Below are 14,570 nucleotides of genomic sequence, written 5' to 3'. Positions count from 1 at the left end.
CAACTCAAACCCAATAACTCCTAGTTTCTGTTATTTTCCTTTCGTCCACATGAAAATAAAGAAAAATTGTGAACGATAATACACCCATAGATCATAAATGGAAATGAGATCACAATAAATCATTATTTAGTATATGGTATTTTATGGGTCAATTAGAGTATCTGACAATTTTCACATTATTCTTATACAACACTTGCACTATTCATTAAAAAGACAATATAAAACATGTTGACAGGTTCCCTTTAAATTGCTCAAGCATTTTGGCAAGAATGTATAGTCCTTTATTCCTTCCAGCACTGGGCCATAGGATTTGGCAGGAATTTTGATGGAAAATGATGTATTGAACCGGTGAGAGTGGAATGATGTACCCAAAACAAGATTTCATTGGATGACTACTGGCAGCTAGAATGGCTCCTGGCTGTCACCTATGTGCCTCTTGATACCTTTTTCCAAAAGAACAGGGTATTCCAATAGTTTTGGACATAGTCACAATGCGTCCTGTGTAGTTGAGTTGTGTAATAAGGCATTGGAAACTTTCATTGCGTACTGCTGACAGAGACCGTTTGTCGCAACTTACCTCATTGCACTGGACAATTGACAAAGGGAATTGGGGAGGATAAATTCTGAAAAAGAATGATTGTTTTATATATATATATATATATATATATATATATATTTTATTTTTTTTTTCCAATTCACTATATAAGTTGGTAAGTTGCATATAGCTATTGAGAGACATCGCAACCTTTATTTGCTTTCTCCTTCTAAATATGTTCAATCTGAAGCTGATTTTGTATTATTAGCATGCTGATACTTGATATGTTCCAAAATCTATCTAATCCGGTAATGTTTCAGATTAGTTTCATGGTTTTATACAATAATGAGATGTTGCATTGTCGTTTTCACACTATTGTTTATCAAAGGGTACAATCACATTAAATTAGACATGATGTTGGCAGGAAACAAGAAGTAGTTAGATAACATATGGTGACCAAATGAGCTCATATTCACGCTAAACACACATCTGTGAGTTTTGACTTCAAGGTGTAACTGGTGGACTAGGTTAAGCAACGTCCTCCAGTTTTATATACTATCAGGTTAGTGGCGACTATATGATTTTCGCTTGTATTAGGGATCATGCCTGTGAGAATAATTGATCTAGCTTCCGGATAGGTTTCTTTAGATAAAATCCAAATTTTGATTACATTTTTTTTAAAACGGAAACATTCAGCTGTTTAAGAACGCAAGCTGTTCGAAACGCGTCTGGTGCTCTCTACACTACTTTTACATGATTACATGACACTCTACATGATTACACTCTACATGATGCGATCCACATCTGAATGTTTCCATTTTAAATAAATTTTAATTAAAATTAGGATTTTATCTAAAGAAACCTATCCGGCTAGCAATTGTTCTTCTCACGTGTGTTCTAAGCCTAGCAGCGGCTGGATCGTACTAGACGGACATTAGGGGTGAGCTAAATATTTTCCTTTCCTTCCATGTATGTGACCATATTACTACTCCATAAAGAGTCATATTAGGCATTTATTACAAAAAAAAGCCAAAATATTAGGGGGTTATGCTCCATATGCCTTTGAATTTATAAGGAAGCATACTATTTTTTTCATCTTTATATAGAATCTACTAGAACGTTCCATTAAATAGAGCTCTAGACCAGGAGTGAAGACAGACAGAAGAGAGCCCCTGTGCAAGATCAATATACGGGTCCTTTTCAGTCCACTAGTTCATCATAATGTACAATTCCACCTGTCTTGGGGGCAGAAGTTGCCTCCTTACCTCTTGAGCCCCCGTGCAGCCTTGTAGTTTGCCCCAATGGTATGTCCGCCCCTACTCTACAGAATCCATGGATTTCATTTTTCCTTGATGACATGTGTTGATAATTTTAACAATTATGTGATTTGTGAATCAAATGTGAAAATTAGAAAGTGAGCTTAGTGGAAATTTTAGTATATTGTTTTATAGTGCCTTTGGCAGCGTATAAAGGAAAAACATTCCAACAAAGTACAGCGCAGAACAGTTGTTTTGTTGCTATTTTGACCTATGAAAATTGACCAACTGCATCCAACACAATTCTGTCTGTTTTATATTTCATGCTGGCACATTTTTGTTTTACTCTTCACTAGACCTCAGAGTCCAAAAATACTTTTTCACAGCCAGATTTTTATGTAGTGTTTTTTTTTAGAACCAGCGTGATCTCCTGGAAGAGAGAAAGTATTTCTTTGTATCTTCAAAAATTAGACATTGACTAGACATACGGTAATGTTCAACACTGTCCCACCCAAGAGTGACAGCACCATATAGGCACACCAAATGGCCACTATATGGACCATGAAGAGAAAAAGCCTCAATCAGGTTGTCCTCATCTTTCCACCCTATAAATGGTGTAAACCAATAAAGTTATCCTTGGATGTCCATGTGTTACGTCACCGCCGGAGTCTGCTCCAGCGACTTCTGCTCCGATCGCCAGGCGACGCCGGGTTCCTGCCGTGGATGGTGATGGGAGAGGAGTCGATGCCAGCGGTGGGCGCAGGCTCCGATCATCCACTGGGCTGGCTTAGCTTGGGATCTGCAGTACCACTGGCTGACTGTGGGTGGCATATGTCTTCCAGCTGAACTTGCCAGCATTCAGCTACAGCCAATGGGAAGACATCACACCCTTCTTATTTCCCCTCCTGTCACATGACCACTGCCAGAGATAGTTCTGATTTTCCTGGCTCCTGTTACGTCCTATTCTGTTTGGTTATTCCTGTGTGCTGACTTCTGTGTGTTTTCTGACTACCCTTCTGCCTGCTGTTTATGTACCTTGCTGCCCGATCCGGATTTGACCTCTGCTACGTTTGCTGACTATGTCATTGCCTGCCGATTCTGTCCCTGTTCCGCTATTCCTGGTTTGACCCTGCCTGACTACTACTCTCATCGGACTGCAGCCTTCCACAGGTAGGGATCTCCAGGGCCCTGTGTAATTCCAAATCCCTGTAGAGGGGTTAAAGGGTTTAAGGGTTCTGGGGGTCCTGCTTGGTGAGTGGCTTCCCTCTAGCCTCCCCTTTACAGCCCATCTGAGTCTGTGGATCCAGGCAGGCGTTACACCATGACCTTGGATGTTTATAGCCCTGAAGGCCATGACAATCTTTTTCCTCCAAAGTATTGGAAGGAGAAGGGTAAAAAAGGGCTGAGCCCTCCTGCACCCCACCTCAGTATTATAGTAATTAAAATATCTTGGGATATTTGGGATATCATCAAACATATGCGTAGGTTTTCCATTCACCTAAGACTATATTGTGTATAACATTATAGCAACCTGATCTACTCATCATCACTTATCTTAATAACATGTTGGCTACTAATAGATCCTTCAGTATCAAAAGGAACCAAGAAAAACACTTTGGTTGCCCCAGCTTTGAGCCACTTATGGTTCCATGTGGCACTTTATGTGTTGAACAGGTGACGTTTTGCCTCTTATTGTGTGTAAGATAAGAACATTTAGAATATTACTGTTGTTATAAGGGGTGTGGACCATACTTTAATCTGAGAAAGTGAGGTTGTGTGGAATAACTTGAAAATCTTGTAAATCCTATGATACTATATTAGTATTCTTCATTATTCTTTATTGTACGATCAAACTCTTTGCCAACATCATCTTCAACGTTTAGCGCTGTATAATTAGCTGTTTTCCTGCCTTCATAACTCAGAATTATGATATGCTCAGCTGTGATTTATGAGCATTTATGTCACCAACTACCTGCAAGTTTAATCTTTGTAGCAGTCCTGATCTATCATTATCTTCTTCTTTATGTGCTAATTATTTTACAGAATTATAAACTGTAATCTTTGGAAACTCAGTAATGTAATAAAAATTGCTCTTCTGGCCATCAGCTTCTTTATAAAAGGTACACGTGAAAATAATTGTTTCTGTTAGATAGGCTGCTAATTACAGCCGCCTCTTAACTGAGCCTGAAATGTGACAATATTGGCATTTTTACATTGAAGCGCATATATATATATATATATATATATATATATATATATATATATATATATATATGCGCTTCAATGTAAAAATGCCAATATTGTCACATTTCAGGCTCAGTTGAGAGGCGGCTGTAATTAGCAGCCTATCTAACAGACCATGCAGAAACAATTATTTAATTATTAATATTTAATTATTTATATATAAAATGTGTTTTACCCCATTCACTGAAGTAATTTGTACATTTGTCATCTTTGCCTTTGTCAAAACTGAGAAATAAAAATGCAGCTTCCCATCATGCCAGTGCCCAATTCCTTTTTTTGTCAAATTAAGGCCAGGGATTAGCTGGCCTAGAAGACACTAGAGGCCCAAAGTCGGCCAAGTCCCCGATATCAGCAGGATCGTCCAACAGTCTAATATGTATGGAGCCTTCCAGACTCTCACCCAACATATCATAGTCAGGAGGCCATATATACATCCATCACACGATCACAGCTGATTGTGACAGATTATAATGGTTTGGTTATACCAAACATGGATTGACAGAATTTATGACATAAGGGTGCAACCCTGCAAGGAAGGGCTTTACTCCTCTATGAACATGTCTGTGCCTATACTTACTCTTTGTACATGATGTAGTCACTCTCAATTTTCAAGACTTTTCTAGTGTGCTGTACTGTTATTTTTTTTTCCTTCCTCAGAAGATATACTGTAAATCACATATTTTAAACTCTGGCCCGCAGTCTGATTTTATTTGGCACACAATGACAGGTACCCATTATTTTGTATGTAGGGCTATGTGGGTTCCATTATTCTGTATGGAGGACTATGTGGCGCCATTATTTTGTATGTAGGGCTATGTGGGGCCCATTATTCTGTATGGAGGGCTATGTGGCGCCATTATTTTGTATGTAGGGCTATGTGGGGCCCATTATTCTGTATAGAGGACTATGTGGGGCCCATTATTCTGTATGGAGTACCATGTGGGACCATTATTCTATATAGAGGACTATGTGGGGCCCATTATTCTGTATGGAGTACCATGTGGGACCATTATTCTGTATGGAGGACTATGTGGGGCCCATTATTCTATATGGAGGACTATGTGGGGCCCATTATTATGTATGGAGGGCTATGTGAAGCACATTATTCTATATGGAGGGCTATGTGAAGCACATTATTCTATATGGAGGGCTATGTGAAGCACATTATTCTGTATGGAGGGCTATGTGGGGCTCATTATTCTGTATGGAGGACTATGTGGGGTCCATTATTCTGTATGGAGGGCTATGTGGGGCACATTATTCTGTATGGAGGATTATGTGGGGCCAATTATTCTGTATAGAGGGCTAAGGGGGGCGCCATTATTCTGTATGGAGGGCTATGTGGGGCACATTATTCTGTATGGAGGACTATGTGGAGCACATTATTCTGTATGGAGGACTATGTGGGGCACATTATTCTGTATGGAGGACTATGTGGAGCACATTATTCTGTATGGAGGGCTATGTGGGGCACATTATTCTGTATGGAGGGCTACGTGGGGCCTATTATTCTGTATGGAGGGCTATGTGGGGTCCATTATTCTGTATGGAGGGCTATGTGGGGCACATTATTCTGTATGGAGGGCTACGTGGGGCCCATTATTCTGTTTATAGGGCAAAGTGGGGCTCATTATTCTGTACGGAGAGCTAAGTGGGGCAATTATTCTGCAAGGGGGACTATGTGTGGCCATTATTCTGTATAGAGGACTATGTGGGGCCCAATATTCAGTATGTAGGGCTATGTGGGGCCCAATATTCTGCATGGAGGACTAAATGGGGCCCATAATTCTATATGGAGAACTATGTGGGACCATTATTCTGAATGAAGGGATATGTGCGGTACATTATGCTGTATGGAGAACTATGTGGGGCCAATTATTCTGTATGGAGGACTATGTGGTGCCCATTAATCTTTATGAGGACTGTGTGTGGTACATTATTGTGTATGGAGGACTATGTGGGGCCCATTAATCTGTTTGGAGGACAATGTGGGACCATTTATTCCATATGGAGGATTATGTGGGGTCCATTATTCTGTATGAAGGACAATATGGGGCCCGAAAATAAGTTGGCCCAGGACTTTGTTCAAGTTTTTAACTTTGGTCCTCTGTGTATTTGAGTTTGACATCCCTGAACAGTGTATATCAATACTTATCAAGAGATGTGGGCATGTTTGGGTTAAGAATCTGATGAACCAGGAGATAAACATTGAGTCTTCACTGTTTTATTTTTGGATCCACTGAAAAAGATTGATTCCTCAAAATATTAATTACTTTATAACATTTTCCAATATTAGACAGATGAATTTCATTTCAGCGGTTGATAACTTCTGCTTGCTAAATGTAAATTGCCGCAGGCTTTATACTTGCTGCATGGACAAAGTCTGCTAAATTAAAGGTTGAGCCACTATCTCTCTACTTATTTCAGCCAAGTGCTTCAGAATATGTTTTACTCTCTTAGATAATGTGACATTACACACACAGGATCTTATTCAGTATGTCCTTACAGTATACAGTAAGTATATTCCTTCTTAAGTCTTAATCAGTGGTAAACTTACCAACATTTAAATAGTCAAATCAATATATCAAACTAAATAATCAAACTAAATTCCTACTCATGGGTGAGGTTTGCATGAGCCCCACCTCTTTTAGGCCCATTTTGCGGGATTTTCCTGCCAAAATTGGGACAGTTGGTAAGTATGTAATAGGGGGAAGCGTCATCATGAGCCCAAGGTTAGGCCAACTTATTGCTTTTTTTTTTATTTCTCCATCTACTTTAGAATGAGAAGTTTGCTATATATAGTGTAATAAAATACCAGCATAGAGGTTGAAGAAGTTCAACAAAGCACCAGAAGATCTACTCGTGGGTTCTTGACTAGCATTTTATTAGGAAAACCTCTCAAACATTTTTGCCATGGATTATCATACCAAGTACACCAGCATAATAGCACCTAGAACTATTGAAAAATGAGATGTCCTTTAAGCACAATATTTCCGACAGGTTTTACATGTTTTATGTCATGCTCCTAAGTTTTTTCAAAGTTTTCCAGTAAACAAAACTTTCTCAGTAGAATCTGACTTTCTAGAATAATTATGCTTGCATGACAAGGTGTAAAAAGCTGTATGTTAAAAATAGTGAAGCCTGCCTGGCTTTACAGACAATTAAGCATGGTAATGATGGAGACAGATGTCTCTGGGCTCCCTGACTGAGGTGGAGTGGTTGCAAATTGCAAATGTGCAGCTCTTGGTGTTAAAGGGATGTCTGCAAGTTGTTTACACCATTAACAAGGACAAATTATCTGTGGGAAATATCATCCAGATGAAAAATGCAGCAGGAAGCATAAGGATATGTAAATGGGAAGATGCAGGGGTCCTGGCACAGTGTATGTTCATATATTTCACCATAGGTGTTACGTAAATTAGTTTTATTAAGTTTAAAACTGAAGGTAACTTGTAGACACAACTGAAAATAAAAAGACTGGTGGTTAACTCTCATGTTTTTTAGATTTTGTGTACAATGAATGTGATTCATCTTCATTACTTTACACTTTTCATATTAGTTCTTTAAGAGAGGACCGACCACAGGATTTTCCTATATAACCTAAAGCCAGTGCTATATTGGCAATATCATGCTGAATCTATATATACCTTTAGTTGTGAGATCGAATGTAAACTTTCTGAAATACAGGCAAGTAAAGATTCTGAAATGCAATGTTACTTGATTGATAGGTGCTGCAGAATATCTAATAGGTGGGTGGGGTTTTGCTAGTTATTACCGCCCCTGTCTGTCTGCCTGTGTTTCTTTACTCCTGTTCTTCCTCCCCCTGTTATAACAGAGACAGGACAGGCAGGCAGACAGGGGTGGGAATAACTAGCAAAACCCAACCCACCTATTAGTTATTCTGCAGCACCCATCAATCAAATAACAGTGCATTTCACAAACTTTACTTGCCTGTTTTTCAGAAACTATACATCCGATCTCACAACTAAAGATATGTATTAAATCAGCATGATAGCACAAGTATAGCACTGGCTTTAGTTTATATAGAAAAATCCTGGTGGTGGGTTCACTTTAAATTTTAAATGTTCAGGAGTCCATTGTAGATTCATGACAATGACTTATTTTACTTTTTGTGTTCCCTTTTCTATAGACCAGAAAGCTGACGAAAGCAGAACGCCAGAGGTTTAGTGAAGAAGTCGAGATGCTAAAAGGCCTACAACATCCAAACATTGTCCGATTTTACGACTCTTGGAAATCCATAGTGAAGGGGCAGATATGTATAGTACTGGTTACTGAGCTCATGACTTCTGGGACACTCAAGACGTAAGCATATCATGTTTTTTTTTACACTTTAGGCTAAGTGCATATGTTGCGTTTTTTATGCGTTTTTTTCCACACAGATTTGGTTCAGAAAATATATACTGTTTTACACTACAGGTGTCATGCAAATTCTGCTTAATTTTTCCTTCAAATCTGAAGCACCTGTCAATTCTTGTATCATATTTCACCAATATTAATGAGTGGGTAAAATACGGAACATAAAAATGCTTAACATTTTTCCTGCCAACACATCAGGATTTGTAGCAGAATTTTCTCATAAGTATACAGTGATGGCCAAAAGTGTTGGCACCCTTGAAATTGTTCCAGTAAATGAAGTATTCTCCCAGAAAATTATTGCAATTACACGTGTTTTGTTATACACTTGTTTATTTCCTTTGCGAATATTGGAACAACACCAAAAAATACAGAGAAAAAAAGGCATAATGGAAATAATTTCACAAAAAACTCCAATAATGAAATTGTTAAAACTGTTGGCACATTTACAAAACTGTGGGTAAAGAACTGTGTTTCAAGCATGTGATACTGATTCAACTCACCTGTGGCAAGAACAAGTGTGGGCAATATAAAAATCACACCTGAAACTAGATAAAAAGGGGAGAGGTTTACTCAATATTTGCTTTGTTTGTCTGTGTGTGCCACACTAAGCATGGAGAACAGGAAAAGAAGAGAACTGTCAGAGGACTTGAGAACCAAAATTTCTAGAAAGATCAACAATATCAAGTCAATCTCCAGACATACTGATGTTCCTTTGTCCATGGTGCGCAACATAATCAAGAAGTTTACAAGCCATGGCACTTTAGCTAATCTCCATAGATGTGGACGACAGAGAACATTTAATGAAAGGTTGCAACACAGAATAGTCCATATAGTAAAGAAGCAGGCCCAATCAAGTTCCAAAGAAATTCAAGCTGTCTTGCAGGGTCAGAGTGCATCAGTGTCAGCGCAAACTATCTATCGACATTTGAATGAAATTAAACACTATGGCAGGAGACCCAGGAAAAACCCACTGCTGACACAAAGACATGAAAAACCTAGACTGCAGTTTGCCAAAATGTGCGTGAATATGTCTAATTCCTTCTGGTAAAGTGTCTTGTGGACAGATGAGATCAAGATCGAGCTTTTTAGTAAAACACATCATTCTACTGTTTACCAAAAATGGAATTTTCTACAAAGAAAAGAACACAGCACCTACAGTCAAATATGGTGGAGGTTCAAAGGTGTTTTTGGGATGTTTTGTTGCCTCTGACACTGGGTGTCTTGCCTGTCTGCAATGCATCATGAAATCTGAAGATTACCAAGGGATTTTGGGTCACAATGTAATGCCTAGTGTCAGAAAGCTCAGTTTGCTTCCTAGGTCATGGATCTTACAGCTGGACAATGATTTCAAACATATTTCAAGAAGCCCCCAGAAATGGATGAAATTAAAGCGCTGGTGATTTCTGAACACCTGTAGAGAGATCGTAAAAAATTGTTGTTGGGAGGAGGCACCCTTCAAATATGAGAGAACTGGAGCAGTTTGCAAAAGAAGAGTGGGCCAAAATACTAGTTGGGAGATATAAGAAGATAGGAAGCGATTGATTGCAGTTGTTTATGTGTGGAACCAAATATTAAGATATGGGTGCCAACATTTTTGTCCAGCCCATTTTGAGGGTTTTGTATGAAATTATGTCCATGTGCCCTTTTTTCTCAGTTTTTTTTGTGTGTTATTCCAATACACACAAAGGAAATAAACATATGTATGAGAAAACATGTATCATTGAAATAATTTTCTGGGAGAAATATTTCATTTTCTGGAATAAATTCAAGGGTGCCAACACTTTCAGCCATGACGGTATGTCTGTCTACAGATTTGGGGCTTTACCTTTTCAGTTTATATGATGTCAAAACTACACTCTCTATAGTGTTTTCTGTAATTTTCAGTCATTAGCTAACCTTCATATGATCAAGAAGGGGGTGGTTGAACCATCTTGGGACTCCTGCCAATCAGTAGAAATGGAACCTGCTGGAATGCCTTGGCACCTGTACTGCAGTACCTGGCACAGTGATGTCCATACTATGGTGACTATGCATAGTACTGCAGCTGAGCCTTATTTTACCTCCATAATCATACGTAGATAGCCTGTTGTAAGAGTGCTGCAAATGTTTATTCATGTTTTTTGGTAATCCTTTTTAGAAAAGCCACAAAGTCTGACCATTGTAAATACTAAATATATAATAGACTATTAGTGGAGTAGTCCAGTGAGAATATGAGGTCTACTGACCTTTCCCGCATTCTACGTGGCTTCTCCATAACTCATTTCCTTGCTCAGAGACATTGCTTATTTGCTATTATTTTTTTTTCTCAAATTTAGCTAAAATTGTCTTACAATTGATATTTTAGATACTTGAAGAGATTCAAGGAGATGAAACTAAAGGTTTTACAAAGATGGAGCCGTCAAATTCTGAAAGGCTTGCACTTCCTCCACACTCGATGTCCTCCCATCATTCATCGTGACCTAAAATGTGACAACATCTTCATCACGGGGCCCACAGGCTTTGTGAAAATTGGGGACCTGGGGCTTGCCACGTTAAAGAGTGCTTCTTTTGCGAAGAGTGTTATAGGTAATATATGAATACCTAAGGTTTCAAGATTCAGAAATGTAAAACGTGTGAACCCTTACTGGTGGCTGTGGTGGCACCTCTACCACCCCAACTCCATGGTAGAACAAAGGGAAGATGACCTAGTACCTCAGAGCTTTATTTGTAGGCGTATTCAGATTATACACCATATTGTGGTAAAGATTCATAGTCCAGACAAGTACACTAATCATCTAAAATTATATAATTATATCATTATTGCTGGCAAAAACCTATATTTCCAGATTGCCAGCCTGGGCTTGCCATGTGTAATGTCAGCAAGTTAGCAGTAAATTGGCATAATTAAAAACTAATATTCTATAATAAAAGTATTTTTTTGAAGTACTAATGTGACATCGTGTTTAATATCTGCAGGTACGCCAGAGTTTATGGCCCCAGAGATGTATGAAGAGAAGTATGATGAAGCAGTTGATGTCTATGCCTTTGGTATGTGCATGCTGGAGATGGCCACCTCTGAATATCCCTATTCTGAATGCCAGAATGCCGCTCAAATATACCGAAAGGTGACCTCGGTGAGTATCCACCACCAGATATATTCACACGTAGCTGCTCTAAAACATCGTAATCCTTGAGAAATATTTGAGGGTAAAATTGCTGTGGTAAAATAGGCTGTGAATAGTTCAAAGAATGGTATAACATATGTATCAATAAATGTAACGATGGACAAAGTACAAAATGTTAATCCTTAAAACATATCTATATGATAATCACAAATATTCAACCATGGCATCCACATCCATTACTCCTATGCGTAGTTTAGGGTAGGGGAGCGAAATACTTTGCATTTTGTTACATATATGTGTATGTATGTATACATAATATATAACATTTATACAATCAGAGTTGTCATATCCAAGCAGTTCACAATGCAGAATCCCCTAACAGATGCTGACCATGTTGATTCTTTGCCCCCCCCCATCAACTGTTTGAAATTGAGAACCATTAAATATCAATTGTTCATGGTGTGTGTCTTTCTGTCGGAAAAATTAAGAAACATCCAACTCCCTCTATCCAAATAAAATAATGCATGGATTTATTGGATACTCCACGAAAAAATATGAACAAGACAGAGTGTGTAGATACCCTACTCGTTTCGGATTAATTATGGCATGAAGAATGGCTGATGGCATGATGCCATGAAGAAAGATCATAATTTATCTGAAACGTGCAGCATATCTATACTTGCTCATATTTTTTGTGACGTATACAATAAAGTCAGCCATTTTTTCATCTGTATTGTGGGAGCTAGATGTTTTTTCTTTTTCCTCCCATTACACACAGACTATGTGATCCATGCACCTGGTGGTTAGTTAGATGTACTTTTCTTTACTGTTGCACCCCGCTGTCCCCCATGGTTTTGCTGCTGATAACTTTGGCTTTAGTTAATGGTAAGACACCTGAGCATTGGACCACCTTCTATAGGCTATGCACAGCAGAGCATACGGTGGCGGTGGTCTGCTGGAAGCGGTCCCTATTAAACTCTTTCTGCTTACTGAAAGAATTATCAATTGTCCCTTTAGGTATTTTAGAAGAATTTTAGATATTTGATATGGTTATAGAAATACATTTGACATGTGTCAGTAATATTAATCCCCAGGCCTCGTGCACAGAGCAGGTGCACATGTGATCTCTCTGGCTCCGTACAGAGCCCTAGGCCGACGAAAAAAGCTACTTGTATAAAATTGGAGGTGTGCAGAGAACCAGCAAAGCTCCATAGAATTCTGTTATTGCAGCTAGAGATGAACCTGAGGTTAGGTTTTTGAACCGAACACCAAATTTAAAAATCAAGGTTCGAGTTCGTGGATCGGTTGTGTGAGCAAAACTTGTGAAAGCATCACTGTGCTCGGGTACACTTGGTCCTCAGCCCAGTGCAAGCAAGCCTCTTGCAGTGTTTGATTGGCGAACACTGGGGGTACCAACAGCATGATCGGATGTAGTGTGCACCAAAAAAAAAAGTTTGAAAAAGCCCGCCTACCCTCTTCCGGAAGTGATCTGCTTATGGCTGACTGTATGTGGGTGGAGACTCAAACTGCCAATCATTGACTTGATCCGGGATTTGGGTCAAGCTCAAGCCTGTGGAGCTAGGTTTATTTGCTGCCGGCGAACCAAGCCTAGATGGAACCGCTCATCTCTAATTGCAATATTACAGGTAGGTACAGTTTGGATGTTGTATAAAGCCACAACACAATAATATACATGAGCCTCAAACCTGCCGCCGCTGTTAGATATGCAGATATTTTACGCCTCATTATAGTGGCAGGTAGCTAAGGGTGGGTGATGGGGGTTAAACTCTGTGCTGCTGTGGAATAAGGAATAAAAGCATTTCCTTCAAAGTACTTTTATTCCACGCGTTTCGGAGTGGAAACGCGTTCAGCTGGATAATCACTATGGTCCAAAACATGTTGAATAAAATCACTTTCTAGCACATGCTTTATTCCTTATTCCACGGCAGCGCTGAGTTTAACCCCCGTCACCCACCATCTACAGCAGCCGTTTGTACACCTTCTAGGTGGCTGTGGCTCACACATCCCGTGGAGGTGAGGAAATTCTCTTTTATTCCACCTGAATGATCTCACAGCTAAATCCCCATTTGTGCACTGTGTCTTTTACATACAGTGATAAGTAGAAACTCTGCTAACTATACAGTGACAACATTATGGATAAGATTCGACAAAATCTGATTTATATATATACTGTGTATATATATATATATATATATATGTATGTATATATATATCTATATTTATATATATATGTATGTATATATATATATATATATATATGTGTGCTAATAGGAGAATCTGCAGCAGAAATTGACCTGTGCGGCAGAATTGGCATTTTGTTGAGAACTGTAAAGGCTTTTACACTTTGCAAGACCATATCCGCCATGAAATCCGCAACAAAATCTGCAGATTTCACTGTGGATTGTCACATACCTTGGCTGACAACTATTTTATGAAACAGATATGCTCCAAGCAGTTGTCACGTCTCCTCCTTCTCCCCCATTGCTAGATCATCTAGTGCACACTACACTAAGGATTAAAGAAATTATTTAAGGCATGTGTCTCATCCTCGGGCAGATTAAGACCGAAATTTAGAATGAATAAAATCTACCATAAAATATCTCTCATCGGCCATTAATCAAGGCTAGGAATTTTTTGCTGGTATTGATGTTATTACAGTGACTGGAGCTGTATAATATTTAGACGATGCCTGTGGACTATCTACGTAATTTGCATGTACAGCCTGTGGCAGGGGAGAGCGAGGATATATGGGCAATGTAAATACATACTGTTAGTATTATAGGAACCAGTGTTTTCTTAGGATGGAGGATGTTTGATATAGTTGTATACATGACCAGGAAAGTTCTTCTCTAACAGTTTGGTGACGAATGACTATAGTTATTGCATGAGGATTGACAGTATATGTATTCAAGCAACATACATTGATTACTATAGGATCAATATTAGCAAGTGCACGACATGTCCTGTGTACCGTGGACTTCAGTGACATTATATGGCCATCATTTCTAGGGCGGTATGCGTCTAATGAAACCG

The 14,570-nt window shown here is 38.9% G+C and overlaps 1 protein-coding gene across 2 annotated transcripts in view; it reads left to right on the top strand.

The window, feature by feature from the left end:
* WNK4 (WNK lysine deficient protein kinase 4) overlaps nt 1-14,570 on the top strand; it is a 213,520-nt gene that overhangs the window by 126,600 nt on the left and 72,350 nt on the right. For both annotated transcript variants that reach the window (XM_075349984.1, XM_075349983.1), the window contains exons 2-4: nt 8,186-8,358; nt 10,757-10,977; nt 11,368-11,525. In XM_075349984.1, coding sequence (XP_075206099.1) covers nt 8,186-8,358; nt 10,757-10,977; nt 11,368-11,525 — 552 coding nt within the window. The remainder of the gene's footprint in view (nt 1-8,185; nt 8,359-10,756; nt 10,978-11,367; nt 11,526-14,570) is intronic.

This window comes from Anomaloglossus baeobatrachus, chromosome 5, assembly GCF_048569485.1.
Source record: "Anomaloglossus baeobatrachus isolate aAnoBae1 chromosome 5, aAnoBae1.hap1, whole genome shotgun sequence".
Lineage (NCBI taxonomy): Eukaryota > Metazoa > Chordata > Amphibia > Anura > Aromobatidae > Anomaloglossus > Anomaloglossus baeobatrachus.
This window is presented reverse-complemented; position numbering and strand designations above follow the sequence as displayed.